The sequence below is a fragment of the Brienomyrus brachyistius genome, chromosome 3 (genome assembly GCF_023856365.1).
Source record: "Brienomyrus brachyistius isolate T26 chromosome 3, BBRACH_0.4, whole genome shotgun sequence".
In the NCBI taxonomy this organism is placed as follows: Eukaryota; Metazoa; Chordata; class Actinopteri; order Osteoglossiformes; family Mormyridae; genus Brienomyrus; species Brienomyrus brachyistius.
Window position 1 is genome coordinate 11,199,253 of NC_064535.1, and position 25,567 is coordinate 11,224,819.

At 40.7% G+C, this 25,567-nt stretch overlaps 1 protein-coding gene across 3 annotated transcripts in view; it reads left to right on the forward strand.

Moving 5' to 3' along the window:
* The window catches only part of LOC125738681 (inositol polyphosphate-5-phosphatase A), a 118,238-nt gene that overhangs the window by 69,554 nt on the left and 23,117 nt on the right, over positions 1-25,567 (forward strand). For all 3 annotated transcript variants that reach the window (XM_049007879.1, XM_049007877.1, XM_049007878.1), the window contains exons 7-9: positions 4,546-4,598; positions 5,953-6,072; positions 15,775-15,859. In XM_049007879.1, the coding sequence (XP_048863836.1) occupies positions 4,546-4,598; positions 5,953-6,072; positions 15,775-15,859 (258 nt within the window). The remainder of the gene's footprint in view (positions 1-4,545; positions 4,599-5,952; positions 6,073-15,774; positions 15,860-25,567) is intronic.

The window sequence follows — 25,567 nt, forward strand, 5'->3', positions numbered from 1 at the left end:
TTTATGCTGTCTTTTAGTAGATGAAACCACCTATATTTGCAATCCATCTGCAGCCTAAAGGAACCCTATTAACGGAGGATCTGGGACAAGATGGAAGGCTGTGGATTTTGCACCCTGTGTTTAGAGTAAAGTGTTGCAGGACAAAGCCAGGCACGTGGAGAGCCGTGATGGGACACTCAGCTTGGCAGCTGACATGGAGATGCTGTTAGACCGAAGGGGCTACAAACACTAAGAAAAAGTCCGTGGACTTGAGCCCTCCTGTTATGGAAGGCTTTCCATTTTTTGATAGAACAACATGTTGTCAATATAATGTACATTAACGAAACCTTTTTATACAACAATGGATTTTAAAGAAATGAAATATAAAAGTAATTCAATATAAAATAATAAAAAAAACAATAATCTACCAATAATGTAACCAATAAATTTTTAATTTATGGTTCCTTTTTCCATGGATGTATTAGAACATTAATTGTTTCTGTTGTAAACCCCGTTAATAAGCTGCAGTTCAGTAAAGCTGGTCCTTTATTGTGTGTGTGTGTGTGTGTGTGTGTGTGTGTGTGTGTGTGTGTGTGTGTGTGTCCGTCTGATTCTGGTCCAGGTAGGATCAGACTTACAGCAGCGATTGCTGCTTTCCCTTGACCCCATCCCTGGTTGGTTGTCCTGGGTGGAGGTTATGTGTTGCCCAAATGCAGCCCCTCCCCATATGCATAACACTTGACAGTAAACACACCCCTGGGAGAGTTATGGCTCTAAGCTGGGTGGGGGACTTTAATTGGAAAGCTGAATAAGAAGGAACTGGACAGAACAGCGGCTGTGTTTCCTTTGAAAGGTGGGCATGACGGATTTGGTCAGCTGTCATTTCTGGTTGATTTGTAATGTCTTTAGCAGCTGGCGGCTTCTCTTCTGTGTATTTCCTGCATTGCATCAAGGTGACATAACTGTAAATAAGTTTTTAACCGTTTCCGTAACTCTCATTGTGTTTTATCGTCATGCTGTAAAATCCCAGGTTCGGGCCAATTACATTACATTTTGGGCAAATATGCGATTGGCTATGAAGATGTAAGGCTTGACTTTTTGACATCTATAAACACCCAATTCTGGGAGCAGATTGGAGTGTAGGGTGGTAATGGGATTAGTGAAGAAGTTATTGATTAGGGCAGAATGTATGCCATCTCTTCTGGTAGCTGAATCAAAAATGCTGGCAGTAGAAGGATTAGAGCAGAGACCATATTCACCCAGATGGCTCCCAGACCCGTCTCCAGCCAAGTGTGTCCTCTTCTACATCATCATTGGCCTCTAACAGAAATGATGGGCTCCTCCAATCAAAAAACACAATCACTCTTGGTCACCGTTAAACCCCGCCTCCTGAGTCATTCTCTAATTCGTACCCTCCCTTTCTTGAATGACACTGTACAGATAAATGGGGGCCTGCATTGGACTGTATTAATCAGGGTTTGTCTGTATAACTTCATACTCACAGGGCTTTTCTGACACTAGACCCGTGTCACATCTTGTTCTTCCAATGCCGTCTGTCCCCTTGCCTGCCAGCCTTGTTATTTATAGAGATGTGGTTTTCGCTTTTAGATGGAAAAAGGTCAGTGAGTTAAAACAAAGAAATATATGTCCACCCTTGCAATGTTTGAGAGATTTTATATAAGGAAAACTTCCAATAGATGCAAGGGGACGGTTTATGGACTGTGCTAGCAATCTTTAATGAAAAATCTATTTGGCAGAAGCCCCCCCAACCCCCGCATCTACATCTCCATCACTTTGGAGCTTACAGGATGGAGGCCTGCTACAAGGCTTTTGTTCATCACTGTCAGTGCCTGAGACCCAGTGCTCCTTGTCAAAGGTCAGTCAATGTCACCTACAGTGTCTGACCTTTAGCAGTGACCTGACCCAACACTCGTGGGACAAGGAGGGTGAACACTAGTTCACAGGGGTGCCTTATGCTAGGTAGACCTTTGTGTTCCTCTGGTTGAATATATTGAATGTGGTCATATTTTGTATAACGCATATTTGTCTTTTTTTCAGTTGCATATTGCAAACTAAAAAATTCATGGTATTTTTTTTACATTTAATTGTTGTTGTCTATTTTAATGTGATAGCTTTCTGATTTTAGGTATATTTCTGGAAATCTCATCTAATAGTTTCTATATATTTGGTATAAAGTATTTGTGCATTTGTGATTCAAAAAATAGGGAGAAAGTGATGATATATGAGTTTCAGTGCTCTGCATTGAATTCTAGTAGAAAGTATGAACATTGCTGAAGGCTTGTAAATACCACTGGATATTTAGTAGAAATTAGAAATGTATATAGAGTAGCCGGGTGTGAGAACGAACACATATGGGTCACTGATATGTCGTTGATAGGAATTTGGCATTTGATAGGAAATGGTGGGTGACAGTCAGATGATCAGGTGTTTAGGTGCCAGGGAGGTGATGCCACAGGCTTGTCCTGGGGTCGGTGTTTGTGCAGTGGGGAAGTCGGCTGTACTGAAAGCCAGGCTGGGGCACCCGAGTTCATGCCTGGCTTCACTGTAGGGGGGAAGAATGGATGGAGTGTTTAAAAGGGGGAACGAGGGCAGCCCGGTTTCCCAGTCTTTAGGGTCAGGTAAGCTGCTGAAATGTTTCACCAGCCCAAGGGGACAAACACACTTTTCGAGGGTTGCCGTTTTAATCCGCAGCCCCCCACTCTCTGTGCTGGGGCGTCCTGCTTCCATCTGCACTTGATTAGGGACGGAGCCTGGATCCAGCTGTCCGCCACCTTGGTACTGAATCCTGACAGGTGGCTGCTGGCCATGGTGCTGCCGCTCGGACTGGACCACCTGTCAGGCGACGGGAGCAGCGGATCAGCGGATCAGCAGCAGTCCCAGCGGTGGCACCATGACAGTAGTCTATGTGTACTTTCCATTTTTGAATGGAAGCTGATTATATTTGAAGAAAATCCATCACACATCCAATGAACACAATTTGTCGTGTGAAGTCATTGGGGATCTATTACATTCAGTGTCAGGAAGGTGATAAATTTTGTTGGTTGTAGTTAATGGGTCTATAAATTGAATGTAGATAATGTTTTCCCCGAGTGTACTTATCTAAGGTATTATTTCTGAAAATTGTCTTTAAATGCTGGAATTTAAAAATTAAAATATATGGTAGGAAGGATTATTATGTTGTAAGACTTGACAAACCTCTTTCTGATTTCATGAATATTAATATGAAGTATTAATATTACCTAGTGTAATATGTCATGTGTTGTGATTTTACCATATACACTGTAATAGCTTGACTGTTAAAATGTATGACGTTACAACTGAATTTTGAATGACTTCAGTTTGTTCTGAACATACAGAAAATCTACTCGTATGTGCCTGGATCCTGTGTATAGTGCTGACATTGTGTGTGAAAAGTATAGAGCTTTGTTAAATTACAAACTCAAAAGGTTGTCATTTCGCGGTTTCCCCCTATAAAAGCACCTCGAATAACATGCTGTGAGAACAACATGATTGTAACTACTTTGTCACTTGAGAATTGCATGTTACGTCACAAATTAAACTAAAAAACCACTCCGATGTTGGACAAAAAAAATTAAAAATCAGAGGTAAGCATTTAGTCATGCAGTGTCCAGCTAATCATGAGCATCAAGAAATATTGTGAATGTTTTTTTTCATTTCTTTATAATATACATCTTAGTAAAGAATAACACTGTTTATCGTTTGATTAACAATTTCATATACATTTTGATGTAGCTGTATTTACCTTTTGTACCAATAGATGAAATGACCATTTTCATGCATGATTTTTATATACAGGTTTGTGGTTTCTTTCCTGTTGGATGGTGCACATTGAAGTCTCAGAATTATGGTGAACTATAATTAGGACTGTATGTTCATTGAGGCGGTATAGATTAATTCAAGTATGCTAATGTGATTCAATTTGATGCAGTTAATCTTGTACTAATTCAGACTGAACGATATGAGATGTAATCAAATACCTCTCAAGCTTTTATGCGCATATGAATTTTTAAATAAAATTAGTCAGTTTGTAATTATGTGACCTATGTCTTAATTAGTTTATTCAACATTGCAGCTTATCCCTCATTAGGAATATTTTAGTTTTATATTTTGTTTAATCTAACTGATGAGACCAGCACCATTTTTCATGTGCGCTCCGGAGCAAATGTCATACATGGACAGGTTCAAGTCGTGGGTTCGAGTTCCCAGCATTAAACCGCACACATGGATAATTTGCGATATGTGAACAGTGAAAGTGATTCGGGACCTTTTGCTGAGAGATTAGATCATGCGGGTTCATTGACATAATAATCACAATAATAATGCTGACACAATAATCTTTTTAATGAAAATAAATGTATCATGTATCAGATATGTTTATGTATGTATATGTGTGTATTTAATATAAACATACGTTTATTTTTTAGTTTTTTATTGTGTATTCCCTTTTTTTACTGTGTGTTTTTCCTTGTTTTTTACATAAATTGAATACAGTGTGATGATGACTGTAGTCTTGTTGTCTTGCAGTGCAAGTGGTCCAGGAAAGGTTTCATCAGGACCAGATGGACTTTGGCTGAATGGTAGGTTCGCATCTCTGTATCCGCCGCTCTCCCTAACCTTCCTCTGCAGGCCTCATCTGCCATGGGGAGCCTCTCGAAGAGAATGAAGGGAGTTGGGTCCACTCTTGTCGCCGTGCAAGGAATCTGGTCAATTGGATTAGACGTAATCACGTTAATCATGGAGTTGCCTATGACAGATGACAGAAATCATTACATGCAATTGAACCTGCGCTGGATGGATATCAACATCCACTCCTCCGGGGTGGGCTGTAATCTAATAGAAGGAAGACACGAGAAGAAAAGGACGATATTGTAACGGAGGGATGACATGGGATGAAAGGGATGAAAATGTTGTAGAGGTATTCCAGATTGCAAGCGGGGAGATGAGACAAGGCAGCCATCGTTTTGCTGGGGATGGGGGGGTTATGAATCTTGTTAAGGGTATGGAGTGAGCACAGTCATTTCTGCCTTATATAATACACAGCAAACACACCTCCTCCCCTCTGTGTATGGTCACAGCCTAATGCATGTTTTCATTATTGCACTATAGCCTTTTACACTGCTGGGTTATTATAAACATACAAAGTGTCCCTGATTTACAACCCATGCAACTTACGACTCGGATGTGCAACCGAAAGTAAATTAGATAAATGTATGTGAAAATAATACATTATATAAATGTGAAGGTAAGTCTCAGGCGGCAGTTTGCCCGCTAGCGCTGCGCTACCTAGTGTATGCTGTGCGCAGTATGAAAGTAGTTGTGGGAAAGTACTGTATTATAAGGCAGTGCAAGCATCCGTGGTTCACACGCATCTCCCCAGTCTATTTCGGTGCGAATGTCTTATTTCAGCATACATCCATTTCGACATATGGGCTGGCCGCTGAAACGGAACGCAGTCGTAAGTCAGGGACAGTGTGTAATCAGAATCAGAAAACTTTATTGATCCCAGAGGGGGACAAGCGTGCTTTCCCAAGAACCATTTGCACAATGCTGTATTTCTGTATGCCTGGCCGTCTGTTTGTTTGTGCAGACGTATCTGCTTATGGTTTTCAGCCGAACGGACATTAATGGTGCATAACAGAGCTTAAACCAAACGGGAGCCTAATGGCACTAATGCATGACCACATAAATAACTAAGAACTACAGACTGGAGGGGGGCCGTCTTGAATAGTTTTTTGCTCAGAAACTCGGATGATAATTAATGACTTTTTATTTTTTTCAATTTACGATTCGTCTTTAAGCTTTCTGCAAGAGCTCTGCAGACCTCCAGTTGAAAACCCCCTGTGCTACAGCATTAGGAGGTGAACACAGTAAGCAGTAAAGCGGGAAGGTTAACACACATATATATATATTTTTTTTTTTTATTTCCACCAGCACTTTCGACCTGGTGAACATTCATCTTTTCCATGATGCATCAAACCTTGTGGCTTGGGAGAAGAGTCCGTCTGTGTATTCCGGAACACGACAGAAGGCCCTTGGCTATGTTCTTGACAGGTGAGGACCTTTGCCTCTGCTCCCAATGGTGCATTAACCATGTAAAGGTCTCTCCATGAAGCTGAAATGTAGAACGTTGTGGAATTTGATTTATGGTTATAGCTTTTGACTTTCTACTAGTGAGATCAAATAATACGATGACAAATCTATGATTTGATAACATATTCCTGGCTGGGAAAAGTAAGTTTGAGAAAAATAAGTTTATCCAGTTTGGAACGATGTTTGATGGCATGCCAAAATCATTATTGGTGTTTTCATTTTATTGAAAATAAATTAATAGGATGGTTGGCTGTTGATGAACATCTAGTAGAAAAGGGATGTTTTTTTTCATATTCACCATCTTTCCTCTGAAAAGAATTAACTACAGGGAGACTACAATAGCTTATCAGTCTTGTGTCTTGTACTTGCACTGTATTTATGAATAAACAGCTTGCATTTCTGTCTCATACAGTTAAGCCACTTGATAGAATGCCTTTTTAAAATTGACTGCAATTTTTTTTTCCTCCCAGACGTGGTACTCTTACTTAATGTGGCCATCACTCTAAAACGTCGTATGAAATCGAAAGCCTTCCTCACAGCCCCTTGATGTGATTTAATTTATTTATATTGTGTGTGTGTATGTATATATAAAACACACACACACACACACACACAATATAAATATATTTATATATATATATATTTACCCTGTATGCAATTGAAAAGTGCCTTTTCACATGGCAAACAATATAACTGACAACGAAAGGTTGTAGGTTGTATGTTTGAACCAAATTTTGTAAACATCCAGCAGTTAATACGCCTGAACCTATGAAACTGTATTCAGTTTCACAAAATAAAGTGCTTACAAAATAGTCAGATGATGATGGATTAGAACCCCAAGACTCACCAAGCACTCTCAACCTTGCCATGCAGTGAATGGAGCACACCTATCGTACCCGACTTATTTGCAAATGACACAAGTCCTCCTAGAAGCAATGCTAGAACATTCCATCTGTCACTGCGTACCTGGTTATCCATTCCTCATAGATTCACGGGGAAGTTTAACATTTAATGTTCATCCAATATTCTGTTATAGCACTTTCACTTGTGTGTTCAACCTCCATTCAGAATCTGAATTCATAATGCGGCGTGACTTTTACCAACATTCTAGTGTGTTTTCAGTGACTCTGTTCATAGGGGCAAGCATATATTTCTCAAGGCTTTGACACACGTGAAATACGAGTCGCTTTTTAAATTTCAAAGACCATATTTTTTCCTTCTCTCTTTTTTTCCCTGCTTCATTTTTCATTTGATAAGAGAATGGATTTAATGGACAGGGAAGTTGGAGTGTTTTAGGTATATGGCACCCTTTACATTTTTTTTTTTTATTAAGCTGTAAGTTAAATAGATTTATGGACATAATGAAGTTTAAAAGGGCCTTCCCTGTTGCTTACGTTGAAGATTTTCATCATATTTTTCTCTGCTTTCATCATATTGCAGAAGCTGATTTATTTTTAAAAGTTCCCCCATAAATATGTCCCAATTGTGAGTTTATGCATAAAGCCAAAACCATACTATGCTTGCATTTTTATGACCTGCTTATTTCCCTACTGTTTTTTGGAAGTATTAGTTCTGTTTTTGGTGTCCAATTAAAAGGCGGCAACATTTTTTTTTTTTTTTGCTTTTTGAGGTGGATGAAGGGAGAGGCGTCTACAGAAGTGAATACAGGGCCCGGGTCTCGCACGAGAAGTGCGCATCGCAGCTGAATTGCTCACTTTCTGGGTGCAGCGGGCCGCAGATCCGGACCGCTAGCGTAAATACAGCAGGCCAGGCCACACAAAGGGCCCAGGCTCTGTGGCAGCAGTGAATAACGGACGAGCCCTTTTCAGAGGCGCTGCTAACCTTTTGGCAGCCACCAGCGAACTCCATTCTCATCTGCCAATCTGGGAGGACAATACAGCGAGGCTCCCTTTAAATGAAGTGCTTACCACCAACAGTGTCCCATTCAGTGAGGCTTTGGGAACCATCTTTACACATTGTCTGGCCCCCGACTCCCTCCAGGAGAAAAAGCAGGAAAGGGAAAGTGAGAATATCTATAGTGTGTAAACCCCCCACACACACACACACACTTCTTGCTCACCCCCCCGGAACTTTAATCTCTTTCTGGAGGTGGAGCTGGCAGTAGAGGCCGGGGGGGGATTGGTGTTCCTGGACACCTCCAGCTCAGCTGTAGCAGCTCCTGGTGCTGGATGGTCACGGTGGAGGGGAGTGCCTGCATCAGGCTCCCCATCTCTCTTATCTGCCTCAAGCTAATAATGCAGCTTACAGCCTATTGAAAGCAGATCTGATAAGTCTTTTCCTCCCTGGCCTTTTAACTGCTAAACACTGTTTATCACCAAGACGTTTCAAGATCCCACGAACAATGCTGAGAAGGAACGCCGTTTAGCCGGCTGAACTCCCACCGAATCACATCAAAAACACTTTTCTTTTTCTAGTCTATTTTACTTGGTTTTTAGGCAGCATTGATGTCGATCTGAAAATGCATTAGTCTTATTTTTCTCCACGTTCCCATTACTTCTCTAACAAAGAGAAATATGGTTTTATGGTTATTATTATTATTATTTTTTTTACAGTTTTTTTTTGGTTTATAAAATCACACATTTACTCCTTTTGGATGTTGATAAAGTTCAGTTTCTTTTTAAAAATGCATGTAGGAGATGCCGTTCTCTGTTTTGCTAGTTGAGGTTCTGAATGGTTTTAATTAAATGTTGCCCAGGTTCATATATTTGTTTTGAAGAAATACCTTGAAATGTTGGGAAAAAAAGAGGCCAACAGCAGCAAGCTGAGCTCTGGTTTGTAAAAGGCTCCTAATTTGCTCAGGCTGGGGTTCTGACCGCGTCCATGATCTGGTTTGTTGATTCAGGACTTTCTAACAGTGACTGCCAAAATGTGAGACTTCCTCCGATTGTTAAGCACTGCATGCCGCCTACGAAAATGGATAAAATAATCAAAAAAATATTCAAGCGATTATCAGTGTATATATATAGGAAAATATATATATATTTTTTTCTTTTTTTGTGGTGGATGGTCAAGATTAGCAGAAACAATTTTACATTACAACTGTGAAATTCAAGCATAAAGACCTCCTTTGTCCCTCTCCATTATTTTCTCACAAATATAGTCCATTGTCACATAGCTGAAGTTAATTTGATCAACATTGGGACATCTAACTTTTATGTTTAGTCAAAAGGCTTGTTTCATGCTCATTTTCGGGCATTGAAAAGCCATGATTGGCAGAAAAATAATGTTGCCATTAACAATTCAGAGCAATTAGTTTCCCAGGGGAAGCGATGGGTAGCACTGGCCACCACACAACAATTCTTTGTCATTTTATGGACGGTCATCAGTCAACTGTCAGTGTGTCTCAAAGACCCCTCCAATCTAAATGTTTCCCTTTCGGCTTTTCCCAGAACAAGCAGCTGAAAGCAGAGAGAAAGGCAACTCAGTTTCTAGGCAATAGACATCTTCAGCGGGAAGGGGGATGGAGGAATTATAGGGAGGACCTCCACAAAAGCTATAGGAATCTATTAGGTTTTGTGTGTGTGTGTTTCTGTGTGCAGTGTTGGTGCATTTTTTTTGGTGTAATTCTGAGTGCTTCCGCGAGAGGCTGTTTTCATTTTTATAAACATCGGAAAGAACAGGGGTCCAGTGCCAGGCTGCAAATCTGAAGTATATCAGCCTTAAAATGAATCAGTTACGGGGTGGAGGGGCAGGCTGCCAAATCGAATTATGAATGTAGAAGCATGGCTAATATAGTATCATTGGTATGGTGCATGCTGTAATTGGGTTGTGTGCCGGGGCTCCTCAGTTAGGACTGGGTGATATGGGAGGAGTATTTGGAACCTTGCAAGATATGTATTTATCTAGAGATATGTATTTATCTTTATATAGATAAGGGAATGGGTGTATGGGTATATGATGCGATTGTGCATTGTAGACGGGGGTGTGTGGGGACCTAAGATGAGAATAAATGTTGTGGGTGGCGTGTAGGAGCTGTCGGCTGCTCTGATAGGGATTGTCTCCCAGCTAACCACTGAATGGGGGTATTAATGTCCCTGTCGGTGACTCTGTGAACTGCCTTTTCACCTTGGGGGGTCTCCCAGCGGGGGTCAAGCTCTTCAGGATTCTGTCACATCAGCTTCCCTCCTTACTCACTCCTAAGTTGTCTTTGTCTCGGTGTGTTTTCTTGCTGCGAAATATGGACGTTTCCGTAGTTGTTTCCCGTCAGCATCAGCTAATTAGCTTCCATGCTACTCGATTGCTCCTTAAAGTATTTAATAAGTTATCTAAATGAATATCCTTCATAAACATTCCAAACGACTCCACGTGTGAGCGATTGTTACATTTCTGACGTCTTACATTCAGCTTTTTTTAATCATTTTTAAGCACTGATTTTAGACATTTTACTAAAAAATGCAAAACGTTTTTATTAAGCTGCCCTACAATCTATATTCTGTTATTATTTGTCCAATTTTTGATTCGCTACACACATTTTGCCCATTACATTTTTACAATTTTTTCTTTGGAAAATCCCTCTAAATATTTCGATTTCGACATAGTTTAGAAAAGAGCTGTAAAGTCAGGGGTGATTTAGATGGAAATATATTCTGCATCATCACATTGGACTCATGTTATACATCTTAAATATTAAGTAAGCCTCAAAGGGCCTTAGATTAGGTCTGGTAACAGTGATACAGACCCAAACAAGCAACATAGCCCACGGAGGCTGTGCAGCTTCCGATTTTGTGAGCTGCTGTGCTCTATGCAAGTCTTTGCACTGCTTGGTGGCTAATCCACTAAACTCTAACTGACCCCCACCACCGGCACAGTCTCAGCCTCCTGACCCCCCGCTCCACAGGTCGGACACCTCCTGACTCCGCTGGGACAGGCATAACCTGGACATGTCATGAGTAGAAAACGTTTCTTCCCCACTGGTGTAACTCTGGGGGGCACAGGTCAAATTAGGGGCCTCCCCAAGACCATTTGCTTCCCTGTCAGGGACCCTATTCTTTAAAATGTTAACATTATCCGAAATTCCTTAATTATTAGACAGGTTCACTAAGCTCCTTTTCCATGGTCAATACATGGAGCAGTTGATTATCTCCACTTGGAGGTAAATTCTCACAATTATCTTATTCTTTTCCTCAGAAAACTGCTACTGACAGATCAATAAAGTATTGGTGTATGATTTAGTTTTCATGCCAGTTTCCATTAATAAGCTTAATTATTTATGATTGTTAGTTTTTCTCCAAGCCCTGAACACAAGGTCCTGATTCTGTGCAAGTCTGCAAGTGACATTCAGAGACTGTGTTTGCCGTTTTGGAACACGAGCCATTTAAAAATGCAATATTTGCATGTTTGTTTCTTGTTTTGAATTCAACAGCTTAAAGTCTTAAAATGTTTGTCATTTTCTACAAACATTAATAGGAAGTCAAAAAATAAATGTGCAAGTTTAAGAATGTTAGTACATGTGCATATAGGTGTTTGTACAAAACAGAGAGAAACTGTGTGTGTGTGTGTGTGTGTGTGTGTGTGTGTGTGTGTGTGTGTGTGTGTGTGTGTGTGTGTGTGTGTGTGTGTGTGTGTGTGTGTGTGTGTGTGAAATGTGAGTGTGAGAGAAATGTGCTCTTAGCTCTTTGTGGTTTGCTGTAGGGGGCCTGGGAGCAGAGAGGGGGACTGTGTTATAAATTAGCAACTGACCCCGGCTTTGTGTGTTCCCAGGAAGGCCTGACGAATAGCCCCCCCTCAGTGAGAACAGCGTTGTGAAGAGCCCTTTTCACGGGTGTCACAGCACGATGAATTGGCCGGGGGGAAGCATGTTTATAGACTGTGTAAAGAACTGCGTCTTTGTGTGGGAATGTCGGTGACACTGTTACAGTTCGCCTGAATGAACTGTCATGACGCGGCTAATAAGGGTTCCTGCTGGGGGGCCTGTAGGGGGCCCCCCTGGACCCCCCACCTCTGTCAATTCACGCTCAGCTCACTGTGGCTAATTTGCCAATTCTTTAGCCTTCACAAAGGCCAGAAAAGTCAACTCTCACACTGCTGGGTCACCATAAGTGCTTTAGGAAATAATTGTGTAAACAGAATGTTACCTTCTGACCTGCGCCTGATACCTTGACTGTGGACAAAAACCGCTGGGGCTATCACATTAGGCATGGCTATTAGGGGACTAAAGTCGGCTGTTCCCTCCTCAATGGAAGCTGGGGAAAAATCCTCAAGGAAAGCCAGTGAGAGTCCCTTCGGTTGCCTGAGCCAATAGCTTTTCGGCTTAGACCTCTTCTAAGACTTTCATCCGTGGCAGAGAGAGTTGCTTATATCTGGCAACCATTACTACACCTGGAAGGAAACAACTGTCTCATTACATGACATTGAATAGCTTTGTCATCATCAAGCCCGCTAGAGTTGCAGAAGAGTTTATGAATGGGCTGTCGACTTTGCCAATTTTCCCCATTCCCCAAGAAGTTTTATAGGTTATTAACAGAAAGGTATTTATGATATGATATTAATTATAATTAAACCTGCCTTAATTACGAAGTAAATAAATAAAATAAAAGACTTGTTTTTGGCTTAATTTAGTTACTGATTAAATTGCATTTTAAAAAAAATGCATTTATTAAATTATTTGTTAGTGCACATATAGGGGAAATTAGTTAGTGTTTATAAATTATATTATGTGCCTTAGAAGGGCAACCCTGCAGTCATGCTTCTGACATGAACCTGCAGCTTTATGGACAATAGCCCAGTTTTAGTGATTTTTCACATTTTAATTTGCACAAGCTTTACTTTAGTAAACATATTTACTGACAACATGTCATGCACATCAAAGCATATGAAAATACAGTTATGAACCAGTGCCTTGTTCTAGTTGAGTAGCACTGTACTTTCGTTAATGCTGGCCTATTATAATATGAGCACATCACACAAACTATATCAAAGCATGGCTGATTGAAGATGTCCCGACCTAGGGATTGTGGAGTGAAGTTAATGAGCTCTAGATATCACCTCACTAAAGCCTATTGGCAAAATATTTGCACAACTCTTCGTCTTGATGGCAATGGAAAATGCAGATAATTTATGGACTAATGCTGTTTACTGTTTATCTACTGTTCAAGAAGCTAGTTGATTTAATTTGTTTAATTTCCTTTAAGGGTGAATCCCTTAAATATTTATGGAAGTAGCTGGACTACTTATGCAAGGAAAATATTGCTGTTGCGTTTAAATGAAAGGGAAAGGACCGTTCTAAAAAATGATTGCATTATAGATAATGGCTTTCCTTGCAAAATACATAATGCATAGTTCGAGTGAAACTTTGACTAAGTTCCAGCAATTCAAGATTTTCATGGTACTTAGTACCAGCTAATGAAAACAAACCACAGAGTCCTTCGTATTCTGTCGTTTAATATCGTTGACATCTTTTTCCCCCCGCAGTGACCTTCAGTTTCACAGCAGTGTTTTTGTACTGTTATTACTGCAGTGGATTGTTCATAGTAGAATTACAGTAGTGTAATGTGATGTCACAGTTATAGTCGTGCTCGATTTATAGCACTGATTCTTAGACATCCATAAATTAATAATTAATATATGTTTAATATCTGTCTACTTCACAGACTGCAGGGATGCGTCACACACAATACACAGAACGTTTGACTAATACAGCAGTTGCAATTCTAGCTCAGCTGATCTGTATTCCCTGCCATAATTCTGTGTCAGCTGTAAGGTTATCACTCTGCACATAATTTTAGTTCTGACTCCGTTGGCTTATGCCCTGGTAGTTGTTTCTCACCCTGTTATTCAAATTATCTTAAAATTTGGTCATTTAGAATGACTCAATCAAGAGTTGTCTCGCTTGAGTTGCACAAAATTTTCCTGCTAAATGGTCTAAGCACAGGAGTGTCTACAAGACTAACAGTATATGGAAATAGAGCTGAGCACACTGTGTTTTTTGTGAAGTATTCAACAGTTAAAGTTTTTAAGTCTAAGCTACAAATGCAGCCTAAAAAGATGAGAAAAAGTACATGAACTGGCACCAGAAACAGTTTATATTCACTTAAGTTTTACGTCACATGGTATTATAGCCAATAACAACAACAACAACAAAGTATTTTAATACAGCATTTCAGTTTGATTCATCTTTATGAGCCAATAAAGAAAATATTCCAGATAATAACTAAGGTTCTTATATGCAATATTACTACCACAAAGATAAATTAGACAAGGTGAACTGTTAGTCATCTCTGCCAGTACTATGTGTACTAGCAATTGCAGATTACACTTTATAATAAAAAATACAATTATATATATAATTATATGGTATTTTAAAAACGCGCAATATTTTACATTGATCCCTGGACTTGTATGCTAGACCGCTTGAGTCCACTTGAGATCCTTGGATCAGAAGTACATTTTCATGCACAGAGCGCCGTTAAGCTGTCAAATTATTTCCTGCTTTGAGTAAACCTATATTCTAAATCTCTCTAATGAGTTATTGGAAGCATCCAGACAGATTGGTTCTGTCACAGAAGCAGCTCAGCCTTGCGACTGTGATATTGCAGTGGGCTTTTCTTACTTTTGCATTATGACAGTTTTGAACGTTAGGGCTTGAGTGGAAATGCTTGATCCCAGAGCTGCGGAAGAGTGAAACGAGGCCTGTCGGAATGGACCCCTCCGTCAGCCGCACGGGTCTCTCTGCCCGAAGCCCTCTAGCTAGAAACAGCCTTTATTTTATGATGGAGGACCAGGACGGCACCAAAAGCTGAGTGCCTTTTATGGCGTCATAAATATATTGTTATCAGGGTGAAGTCACCAAGATTTATCCCTCTGATTAGCTAGGCAAGCATCCTGAATCATTAATTACACAAAGGTACCTTCTCTTTTTAATGTCTTATCTCTCCACTTTACTAGACCCTTTCAAGTAAATGATTAGGTAAAGGAGTCAATTATACACAGCTTAACTGTATTTTAAATATACTGAAATGCTGGCTGGTTTTGCCTTTGAATGTCCCTGGTTTGGAAGAGCTTCATGATTCCAGAATCAAGACTTCATGAATCTTGAGAGAACTGTCCTTCTGTGTGCATTTATTAATGCCCTGATGTTCTCTCCAGTTTAACACATCTAAAAACCCATTGCCTGTGTAAAAGCACCAGCGCAGAAACAAAGGTCTGGAAAAAGGTCTGCAAATAAACTGAACTGAACAAATATGCTGGCGAAACCCTGTGGTGCGTTCCTGTCTTTTTTCAGATCAAATGATTAATAAGCTAAGTATACCAGGCGCAGAAACTGAACTTGAAAAATATCACTCAGCTTCACTCAAACTTGAACTTACTAAACCACCAAAAAACTCAGTCGTATGCCACTACATGAAAAAAAAATTACCAGATGCATGCTTTTTTTTTTCTTTCAACTTTAATCCAGTTATTTACTATTTGCTAATATCTGAAAAGTCAGAGTTGGAAAGCAGCTACTTCCTGCTGCCATCAGGTGGCGCTGTGCTCCTCAGAAGAACCACTGAAAACAAACACGGGCCATTAATGTCAAGGGTGCCTCTCACTGCTCTCAATTTATTAAGATATATGCAGCATTATTTGAATGTTCTAAATCAAATTCATTTTGTTTGTTTATTTATTTGTTTATTTTATTTTATGGTTTTTGTGTTCTTTCAGGATTTCAGACCAGCGGTATGAAAGAGTGCCGTATTTTGTCTTTGGGGATTTTAACTTCAGGCTGGATTCAAAGCAAGTTATTGAGGTAGGTCGTTTTATTTCATTAGGGTATTATTTAGTGACTAACCATTCTTTGTGTGTGTGTGTGTGTGTGTGTGTGTGTGTGTGTGTGTGTGTGTGTGTGCACATATGCACAGAATAGCACATAATTTAAATTATGATTCAAATATAATTTATTATTATTATTCATAAGAATGAATGAGGTTATTAGTTCCCTTTTAGTCTGCCACTTAAGCCTTCCTTGAGGAGCACGTTTGTGAAGCTTCAGAACCTCATTAGCTCTCCACTGAAGACCATCTATTCTGCACGTTTTCTTTGGCCCTCCACTGTGCGTCACTCTGGGATCTGGGGGACGCTTCGTGTTTAGCCATAATGGGGGGGGGGCATGTTCTAGGGCCTCTTCCTGGTTGGTAGTATAGAGGTGGAGCCTTGGGCGTTCAGATTTATGGCTCATTATCTCCTTCTCCAAGGCCAGCCCAGCTGTGTTTGCCCTCCAAGTGCATTGTTATGTTATGGGTGCTCTCACCCAGCAGAGAATAGAGCGGTCAGTTGCTCCTCACTACGTGCAAATGAATCCCCGAAAGAATGGGCGTGCTGTCATTTAGCATTCCTCATTATGAGATAGGGGCTGCTAGATAATGAGCTGTAAAATGGGAGAGAAAAAAGACACTCTGATAAGAGTGGGATCACTTGTATGGTAATTGCTGCGCTCACAGACAATGCTGTAGCTGTAGTAACTCACTGCAAGGTGCTATTGTTCATTTGGAACAAGCCTCATGAGAGTGGTGGATGTGTGTGTGTGTGTGTGTGTGTGTGTATGTGTGTGGGGGGGGGGGGGTGCTGAATTAAAGTCTTCGAGTAAATGGTCCAGAAAACACTCTGGTGACCCAGGTGCAATCGCTGTACAGTGAAGTAAAGCTATATATGTTCCTGCCTCTAGGGGCAGCCTTGACCATACCCCTTGGATGTTAATGGTAGTAAACTTAGTCTTGGTTTTCAGCAGTAACTTCATTTGTTTCATCGGGACATTCATATGTGCCTTTGTATACTAAAGCTATGATGTTGACATGGGATCAGACTGGATTCTTTTTAAGTCATCATATATTAAGATTTACTTGTGCTAAAAATAGGATAATACTGAGGTATATACATATACATTTACTGTAGCATACTTTAAGAACTCTGAAAATAGAAATTATCCGAATAATTCTTTACAAGCATCCATCTAAAAATGTAAGTCAAAGTAAGGCAGGTGTTGTAATATCTAATATATACCAAACATTACAAGTACGAAATATTTTTTCATTCTTATATCAAAATGAGTTTATACTCCCTTCTGTTAGAGAAATGGGGAGTTGGTGAATTTAGCTTTGGCTCCAGTTCCTGTTCGTGCCAGTATGATTTTCCCATGCTGTACAGAAATGTGTTATCGCCTTGCACTGCGATAGGTAAACAGCAGCAGAGGTCTTATCCCTGTATCTACCACTCAGAAAGTGCTGTTTAAATTGCAGGGGTCACAACCTCTTTTCTATACATGTGTATGGCTGTGTTCAGCTCAGGTCTCCTTCCTCCTTTCACATGCAGAAGTAGCATTCCGGCTCCAGTTGTTGGGCCAGATGTTGCCGATTGATTTTTGTGGCGTGGAGAGAGGAGGCCTCTCCACAGGGGGGCTTTAGTTTGAGAGGGGGATTCAGGAAGTCCGGGCTGTGGACCATGAAAGACCCGCCTCCATCCCTCTCTCAGAATTAAAGGTGCATTCTTCCCCATTTGCAAGTCTTCATCGTTGAATTAAATTATTTTCAGATTTCTGCTTTTTTTTTAAAAAAAATGTATTATTTGTCCAGTTGTTGATGGGCAGTTTTATTGTTAGCAGAATGCTTTCTTCGGCTGTGCAAAGTTCAGATTTTTAATGGGATATATGTTCAATTATAGAATAGGCTGCCTGCAGCCGACCCAGACATGTCCCTGACAGCAAAGATATATTTCGGTGCTTTAATGACAATTAACGTCAGCTGCACAATTATTGTTCATTTCCTAGTCCTCAGGTTCAGATTGGCCATAGTGTATTGATTGTGCATACTTAACGTGAGATTGATTTGGACAAACACTGGCCCCGTTTGCCGTTACTGAGTCTGTCTCATAAATCTCCACAACTGTAAGGCTAAATTGAGACTGGGAATTATTCACCATAAAGCAGCATCCCCATTTTTTTCTCTTTTTTGTCAAGCTTCAGCAGCTTCAGCACAAGGAAAATGGCTTAAAGTAGAAGCGGGAATTACGTGTTGTGAAGCATCCTCATTTTTGAGCCCCTTCCAGGGAGCTTGGTGTCCTCCCTGCGTTCCTCAGCTGCCATGTAACCCGGGTCCACATTGTCCTTGGCTGGACCCAGGTGCCGGATTCTTAAAATGCTTTCACCGTTGGGTCAGTAACCACTGGCTGTGACCGGCCCACAGACCAGAGCTCACTATTAATGGTGACAAACAGAAGGAATTGGCTTCAATTGACCTGCATTCAAGGGGCCTTTTCACAGCGGGACAAAAGACAGAAGCCACGTGAGTACTAATGGCAGCCCTGATCTCCACTAAGGTGGTCCTCCTTTTTACAGATGATTGAGAAAATCTCCAGCTTTCAGCTTTGGTCAGGAAGAGGTCTAGTCACTTAGCCCCTAAATGCTGTTGAATTGCAGGACAAGCTATATACATAATAAACATTTTGACCCTTTTGTTTCTCCATCTGTAGTTTATCGACATTATTTTATCTTTTCAAGCAGTCTTCCAATGTTGGCTCTATTTTTTCACTCATTCTGCATCATTTCTTTTTTCTATAATCTGAAATGGTTTAAGGTTCAGGTTACATAAATTTTTCTTTTCTTATTGTTTTTCTGTATTGTAGACCAGTTACTAGTCATTTGTGCATTTGGACTCAAAGTCGTGTTAAATACATGCCAAGGGAGTCTATGCACGTGTCTCTGTGACTTCAGTGTCATTGGCGTGAATGAAGGATGACCACCTGTGTGCTGGGATAGCTGCAGTAAAGTGAGAAAAGTGCATGATGGGAAGTGTGAAACCCCCGGGCGACCAGCGCAATGAATCAGGCTTCCTGACAGCCCCGAGGCTCTGTGCCTGGATTCCAGTATATTTAAAATCCCTCGCAATTAAACTTAATAGAATGTAAATTTAATTTCGGGAAAAATTGCGCGCTTCGTGCTGGGCGGTCCAATTTAAGGATTGATAGAGGGTAGCTAGGAGGTTAATTGCTGACATGATCTACTGTCCCCGTGACATGACTTGTGCCCATTTTAATTGCAGTTTATAGTTGCTATGCATCAGATTTCCTTATGCGCATATAGTGCTAGTTGCCTTTCTCCGGCTCCATGGCTGGAAATCGGCATGGCAAACTGTAGAGGTGTTTTAAAACAGACTGAGTATTCCTCACATTTTGTGAAGCTGTGGAGCACAGAGCTATAGGGAAAAGGTAGTGCCTGTGAAGGCAGGATCTGATTCCCTTTGTCGTCGTCTTTTTTCACTGGAGTGCCATTAAATTGAAGGTGTTGGTATATACGGGCTGTGGTCAACATGAATGCTGTAAAGTGTGACTTAATGGCAAGCAGGGGTAGTTTCAGAGTACAAGGTGCCAGTGACGTGCCAGTGACGTGCCAGTGACGTGCCAGTGACGTGCCAGTGTGATGTATTTGTGTGTGGAGCAGAGGTTACCAAAAGCAAGAGGCTTATTGGCCAACAAGCAAAAACAAGAAATATCATTTTCACACAATAAAAGATCCCTTCCTCTGTATCCACACTTGTATCCTCAAACCTGACATTTCTTATTTCATTCTGGTATAAATCAAAGCATTGTATTCTAATTAAGTGCAGACTACATTAGTCAAGCTAATTAATTTTGCAATCTATCCTTGCATTAGCCTACAGGATGCAATCACATGCTTCCCCCTTTACACACTTGACTGTAACCCAAACCTTTCTACTGCATACATCCTACGAACCCCCCACCCCACCCACACATACACAGACTCTACTATTCCAGACTTTGTGGGGACCTCCCATTCATTTCTATGGGCATAACCCTAAACCCACCTTAACCCCTACCCAGCCCTAACCTTAACCATAAGTAACTAAACAAAATACCTTTTCATTGCATTCACAGATTTAATACAATTAAGTTTCCCCCAAGGTCAGAATAACAAGTTTGTATCACATTATGGGGACATTTGCTCCCTACAATGTAACATATACATGCCCATACACATACAAACAAATAAACTCAATATCGCTCTCATCCTGTCAGTATTGCTATAGCTCTCCCCTGCGCCTCTTAAATCATAGCAAAACATCTGGTGACAACTAGTTAAACTTAAGCCCCCTCCTTAGAAGAAGCCCCTACTGCCACAGCTCCAATGACACCTTGTCCAGTAGTGTTCTGGAAGCAGACAAGCAGAATTCTGTGTGGGTGACAGTGAGGGGTCCGGCCATCGTGTACCTTTTCCTGTGTAGAGTGACCCTCCCACCACATTGAACAGACCCTGTATGACCCATGGCTGATAAGCTCACTTTTCATGCAGATACACTCAGAGGAAACAATCCCTGTTTAATCTGCGCTCCACATCACTATAAAGCTTCATTATCTGATAGATGACACAGAAAGGAATAAAGGAAGACTATTCCCAATGGACAAACCCCCGTTTTCTGTTTGTTCGAGATGTAAATGACAACAAAAACAAAGAGACTCTGCTCAGCGATGGAACAAAATCGTCTCTTCTTTGATCGAATCCTCTTTAATTAAGACACGCACACAATAAGTGGGATTTCGCTTGGTGCTTCCTGGTGACAGAGGCTTCATTAATGACGGTGTACCTAAGCCTGGCTCCACGGGTTCCTCTGTCATTGTGTCGCGGTACCCGGCAGCAGAGGGCGCCGGGGGGAAGCTGGGACCACGACCGTGACACGGGGGCAGGGCGCTGCCTGGTGCCGCCGTCTCCGGTCACCCCTGGCCTACTGGCCCAGCTCTCGCTGCGTTTGCTCGCTTGCGATTGCACCTGCGTTTTATCTCCTCAGAGTTCAGTCCTCAGTCCTGTTACTTTATGTCCTTTTGCTCAGAGACAGACGCACGCTGTGCCTGTTTGTAGGAAAAGGCAATTGGCACCCGCTCCTTAGATCATATAAAAATGGCAAACAAAAATAAAATGTTAAAGCAACGTATGTTTTTAGTAGATGTGTTTTTACTGACTTTTTAAATTGCTTTATTATTTATTTTCCTTTTAATTTTGGGTTAAGTAGTCCTTGTTTTAGAGTACTCATCATTAAGATAAATGTTTCAGGAAACCAAAACAACCAACCAACCAACCCCCCCCCCCCCCCCCCCGAATCTAATGATTGACGCCTTGAAGGACATGCCCTGTTCTTAATTGAAGTTGCGCATTTAATGGGTAAAGGTTGGCAATATTGGCTAAAAGCACAGATGGTCTAATTAGACAAACATAAATGAAGTCAGTCAAGTTGTATATTAATGCCGAAGCATTTGGATACGCTGGACAAACTGATTCAGAATAGCATCATTCACTAATGAAGGAGGTACATCGTCTTGGTTTAGTCAGAGTTTCCCTGTATAAATTATAAGTTTGAACTACGTTGAACAGAAAGGAAGCCCCCAGTAACAACAGTGGCCTTTTATTCACTTCAATGAAATGTAGCATAAACTGTTGGACACAAGGTCATCATTGTGTTTTTCTGTAGTACTTGTTTGTATGATGTCAGTCTATTTTTGACTTATTCAGTCTGCTTTTGCAGTCACACAATAATAGTTTTTTTTTCCCCCTCCCCCTGTGTGTGTACAGCGTGCCAAGCGGATCCAGGGCACGCTGTTTGTTGTCCTGTCACTTATGTAACAGTATATTCAAATTGCTGCTGATCTGAGCTTTAAGAGGCAACCAGCCTGATTCCTGTACTGAAATGCTTCTTGAAGTTAAGTGATACAAAGAGCATCTCTCTGTACGTACGTCATCAGCCAGATCCTGAAGTACAATGCTACCCTGGGGCTGTTTATATTCAGCTTTTGAGCTGTAGTCAGTGTTTATATTCAGGCAATTTTACTTTCTATTTAAAACTGTTCTAAATTGTGGAGTTAAAGAGCACAAGGGAATGTAATTTGAATGAATTTACATTCAGCAAGGCGAGGAAATACCTGATAGCAGTTGCGTTTCGCTATAATTTTTTTATCAGAAAAATTGAGGACAGCTACTGCATCAGCGTGGGTATTATTTTTGCAGAAATGTCATTGTAAAACCTGCTATTTCACCCGCGCCATTTAAACAGCCCTGCTCGCTGACATTAAGAAACGCTCCTCTCTTTCACAACCCTGGATAAATATCAAATGATATTTAAAAGGCCCATAAAGTGTCACATTGAGAATTCATGGCTTTCATTCGACTCTTTCCTCTGTGATTTATCCGTGACGGCCATATTGGTTCACTCTTTGAGGGGCCTTTTTTTTTTGTTTTAGGGGTGCCCCAAAACAATGTGTTTCAGGCCCATTTCTCCTACAAGGCTTTCCTTTCAGCTTGCTCAGAGGACGGGCTGCGCTAACATCTGTTTGTGTCCGGAGCCAGGCGGGTCCTATGCCTCAGTCTGCTTCGCCGCTCCCTTCCCATCCACGGGGGCTTTTGTTCTCGATTTCATGCTATCAGAGGGGCTGCATGTTTTCCTGCGTGAAGTTGTCAGGGGCATAAAAGCTACGGAGTGGGGTCACATCTAGAGGGATGGGCATGAAAAATTGGTAAAATGTATGACAAAGCCCACCCACAAGATGGTTGCTTAGCGCAGAGTAGAGTTAGGAGGGCTGGGCATTCCTTCTGTACCTCTATCCCCGGTTGAGTTATACCACAGCGCTTTCTTTCACCCTGATGGACAGGCGCATCATTTAGAGCAAATGGGGCAAACAAATAAAGGGGAACTAAAATGAATCATTGTTCTTTGTTTCAGTAACATCATTGTACTGGCTTTTTCAAACTGTACAGAGGGCAGGAGAGAAAGGCCTTCTGAGTGACAAAGAACTTTATCTTTACGCATGTTAGATTGGGTGTGTCCGATCTGGACCGCGGAACAAGTATATTAGTTTGAAAACAGAAGCATCTTGTTATGGTGCTATTGCATTACAATCGAAGTATGTCGTTATTTTTCCCCCGATCAACAATATTAATCAGTTGCACTTTTAATTGTTGCCTTTGTAGTTTTTATTTTTGATTTCCTTGAAAGAAAAGACCTACTGTGGTTACGTTTCAGCTATCTTGACCGCGATGGTAATGAACGAGCCGTTTGGCCAGTTTTGCTAATCGCCTGTTAAAGATATCTGTACTGACCATATTTGTTTTATTCTGCACTAGTCTTTCTGTGTCACTCTTCACTGTGTACAAATTGCTTGAAACATCTAATGCCATAGAGGCAATATATCTCTGCTGTTTGATTAGAAGATTCTACAGTACGGTAAACTCAAGAACCTATACATGTTTCGAATAAGCCAGACACAGTACATAGTTGTCTACGTGCAAAACAGAAAGAAAATCAAGGAATCCCATTGTTTTTTCAGTAGTAAGTATTGCTTTGTAGGAGAAGCTTTTTTTTGTTTTTTTTTTTTTGGGAACTGGCTTTCGGGCTGGTTGCAAAGAGCTGCACTGCTGAATTAAACACGTGTTTAGCAGCATTTTAACATCAATTCATCAGGAGGGGCAGTTCTTGAGCTAAGTGTTTTATTGCCATTGAGAGCACTTAAGAAATTTATTTATGTTAAACAGTCCGGGGTTCAAACTGCTGAGATAATGCGGTAATGAGGAGGTGGTCTTGAATTTTAGGATTAAACCCTTCGTTCGTCTTTCTTTGTACAGGTGGCAGTAATGTGTGAAGGACTTGGCCTGAAACAATAGCACCTCTTTAGTTACCCCAGAATGCAGTATAACGCAGGCTGTACTTACTTGTATAGACACAATGCAGCATCTGCTAGGCTTTTCCTGTAGGGTTTTTTTTTCCGTTTTGTATTGAACTGGCAAATGTGTGGCTATTTATTTGTGTGTCTCTGTGTGGAAGGAGCAAGAAAAAGAGCAGGGGTGTAAAGTTACCTTACAACTGTGTGTGTGTGTGTGTGCGTGTGTGTGTGTGTGCGCGCGCATGCATTTGTTCCACGGGGCTCAAAAGCTGGCGGATTGTGTGCAGAACCCTAACAGTGTGGGGTCAACAAGGTCAAAGTGATGAATTTTTATGGGCCTGTTGCCTGTGTTTCAGCCCAGACCCAATTCTCCGTGCGCTGCACTGCCTCTGAAAGACAACCAAGCAGGGCAATTTGTTCTTCAGGGCCCAGGAGAATGGGCCAAAAGATGAGTTAAAAACTAGGGGGGGGGGGGAGCACAGGCCCTTTCCTATGGTGACATCCCCACTCCGTTGTGCTGAGATGATTTGTGGCCTGTCCATTATCTGTCTTGGGACAAATGTGCGTTTAACTGGGACCTAAAAGTTACGTGGGGGAAGGATAGGACTTCTAGGAGGGGCATTTGTTTTAGAGAAGTTTTCCAGATGTTATATGCACCAGATAAATGGTTGCATTATCTTTGTGGCCAGTTTCATAAAGCTCCAACTGCAGTCTTCACCAGGACTCAAACATTGACGATGTGCTGCTACATACAGTCAGACTTAATATTAACTATGGAACCCACAATGGCGGCGACTGATATAGAGTTAAGTTATTGGTTTGTCTTACAGAAATACTCAAACCAAGCAAGATGACCCATAGTTTTCATCGGGTCATACATTCTCATACTTGAGAATTTGTTTTTGCTGGATTCAACTTGTAATTTCACTCTTTGTTGTAAGTCTGCACAATTCATAATATTCTGAGGACAGGGATGTGATGGACAAAAATTATTCAAATTCTAGATTAGTCATTACATTTGCAACTCACATTAGCTCTGTATAAAACCGGACAGACTGTAGAATTTGCAGACATCTCCGGAGGAGTAGTGATGAGTCATTGTTCCATTTTTGTGAAAAAAAAGGAATAATTTGACTGGAATGTGACAAAATAATCCCGTAATTTCTGTGGAACTGAATTTAAGAGTTAAGCATGCTGAGAGTACTTTGAAATATATAAAATGTTAGATATGTTTTTTAAATGGTGTAAAATATAAAAGGCAACATGTCTCAAACCAGTAATGTGCAATGCTTTAGTCATTGTTTTGTTGTTTATTAGCATTTTACTGGATAGAAGCTTTATCTTTGTTAACTTTTAAGAGGAAGAAGTTTTACTTTTGTGATAATGGGCTATTAGCCATAATTATGTAACATCGGTCATTTCTCAAGGCTGTGAAACGGTGCAGTATCAGTAAATTCTTTTTTTTGTTATGAAGCATAAAAACAAGATGAACTGTGTGAAGTGTAATGTTTAAATTATTACTTTCTTTATGAATGTAGGATATTAAGTGGAATATTATTAAATTACATAGTTAATTGATTTAGGGTTTCTGGTTCTTTTCCAATAATATGTGTTAATTTAATGTATATATTTTTGAGGACTGCTAACTATCATTGCATGCTGTTTGAGACGCTCCTCATGTGTTTTTGGAGGAATCAGTATATTCCCACACAGTTTAGAATGTTAGAAGAGTAAAAGATATTGACGAGGATTGCTTTACCCTTTGCCTGTAATACATACATTCTCCTTGAAGTGTATAGATCAA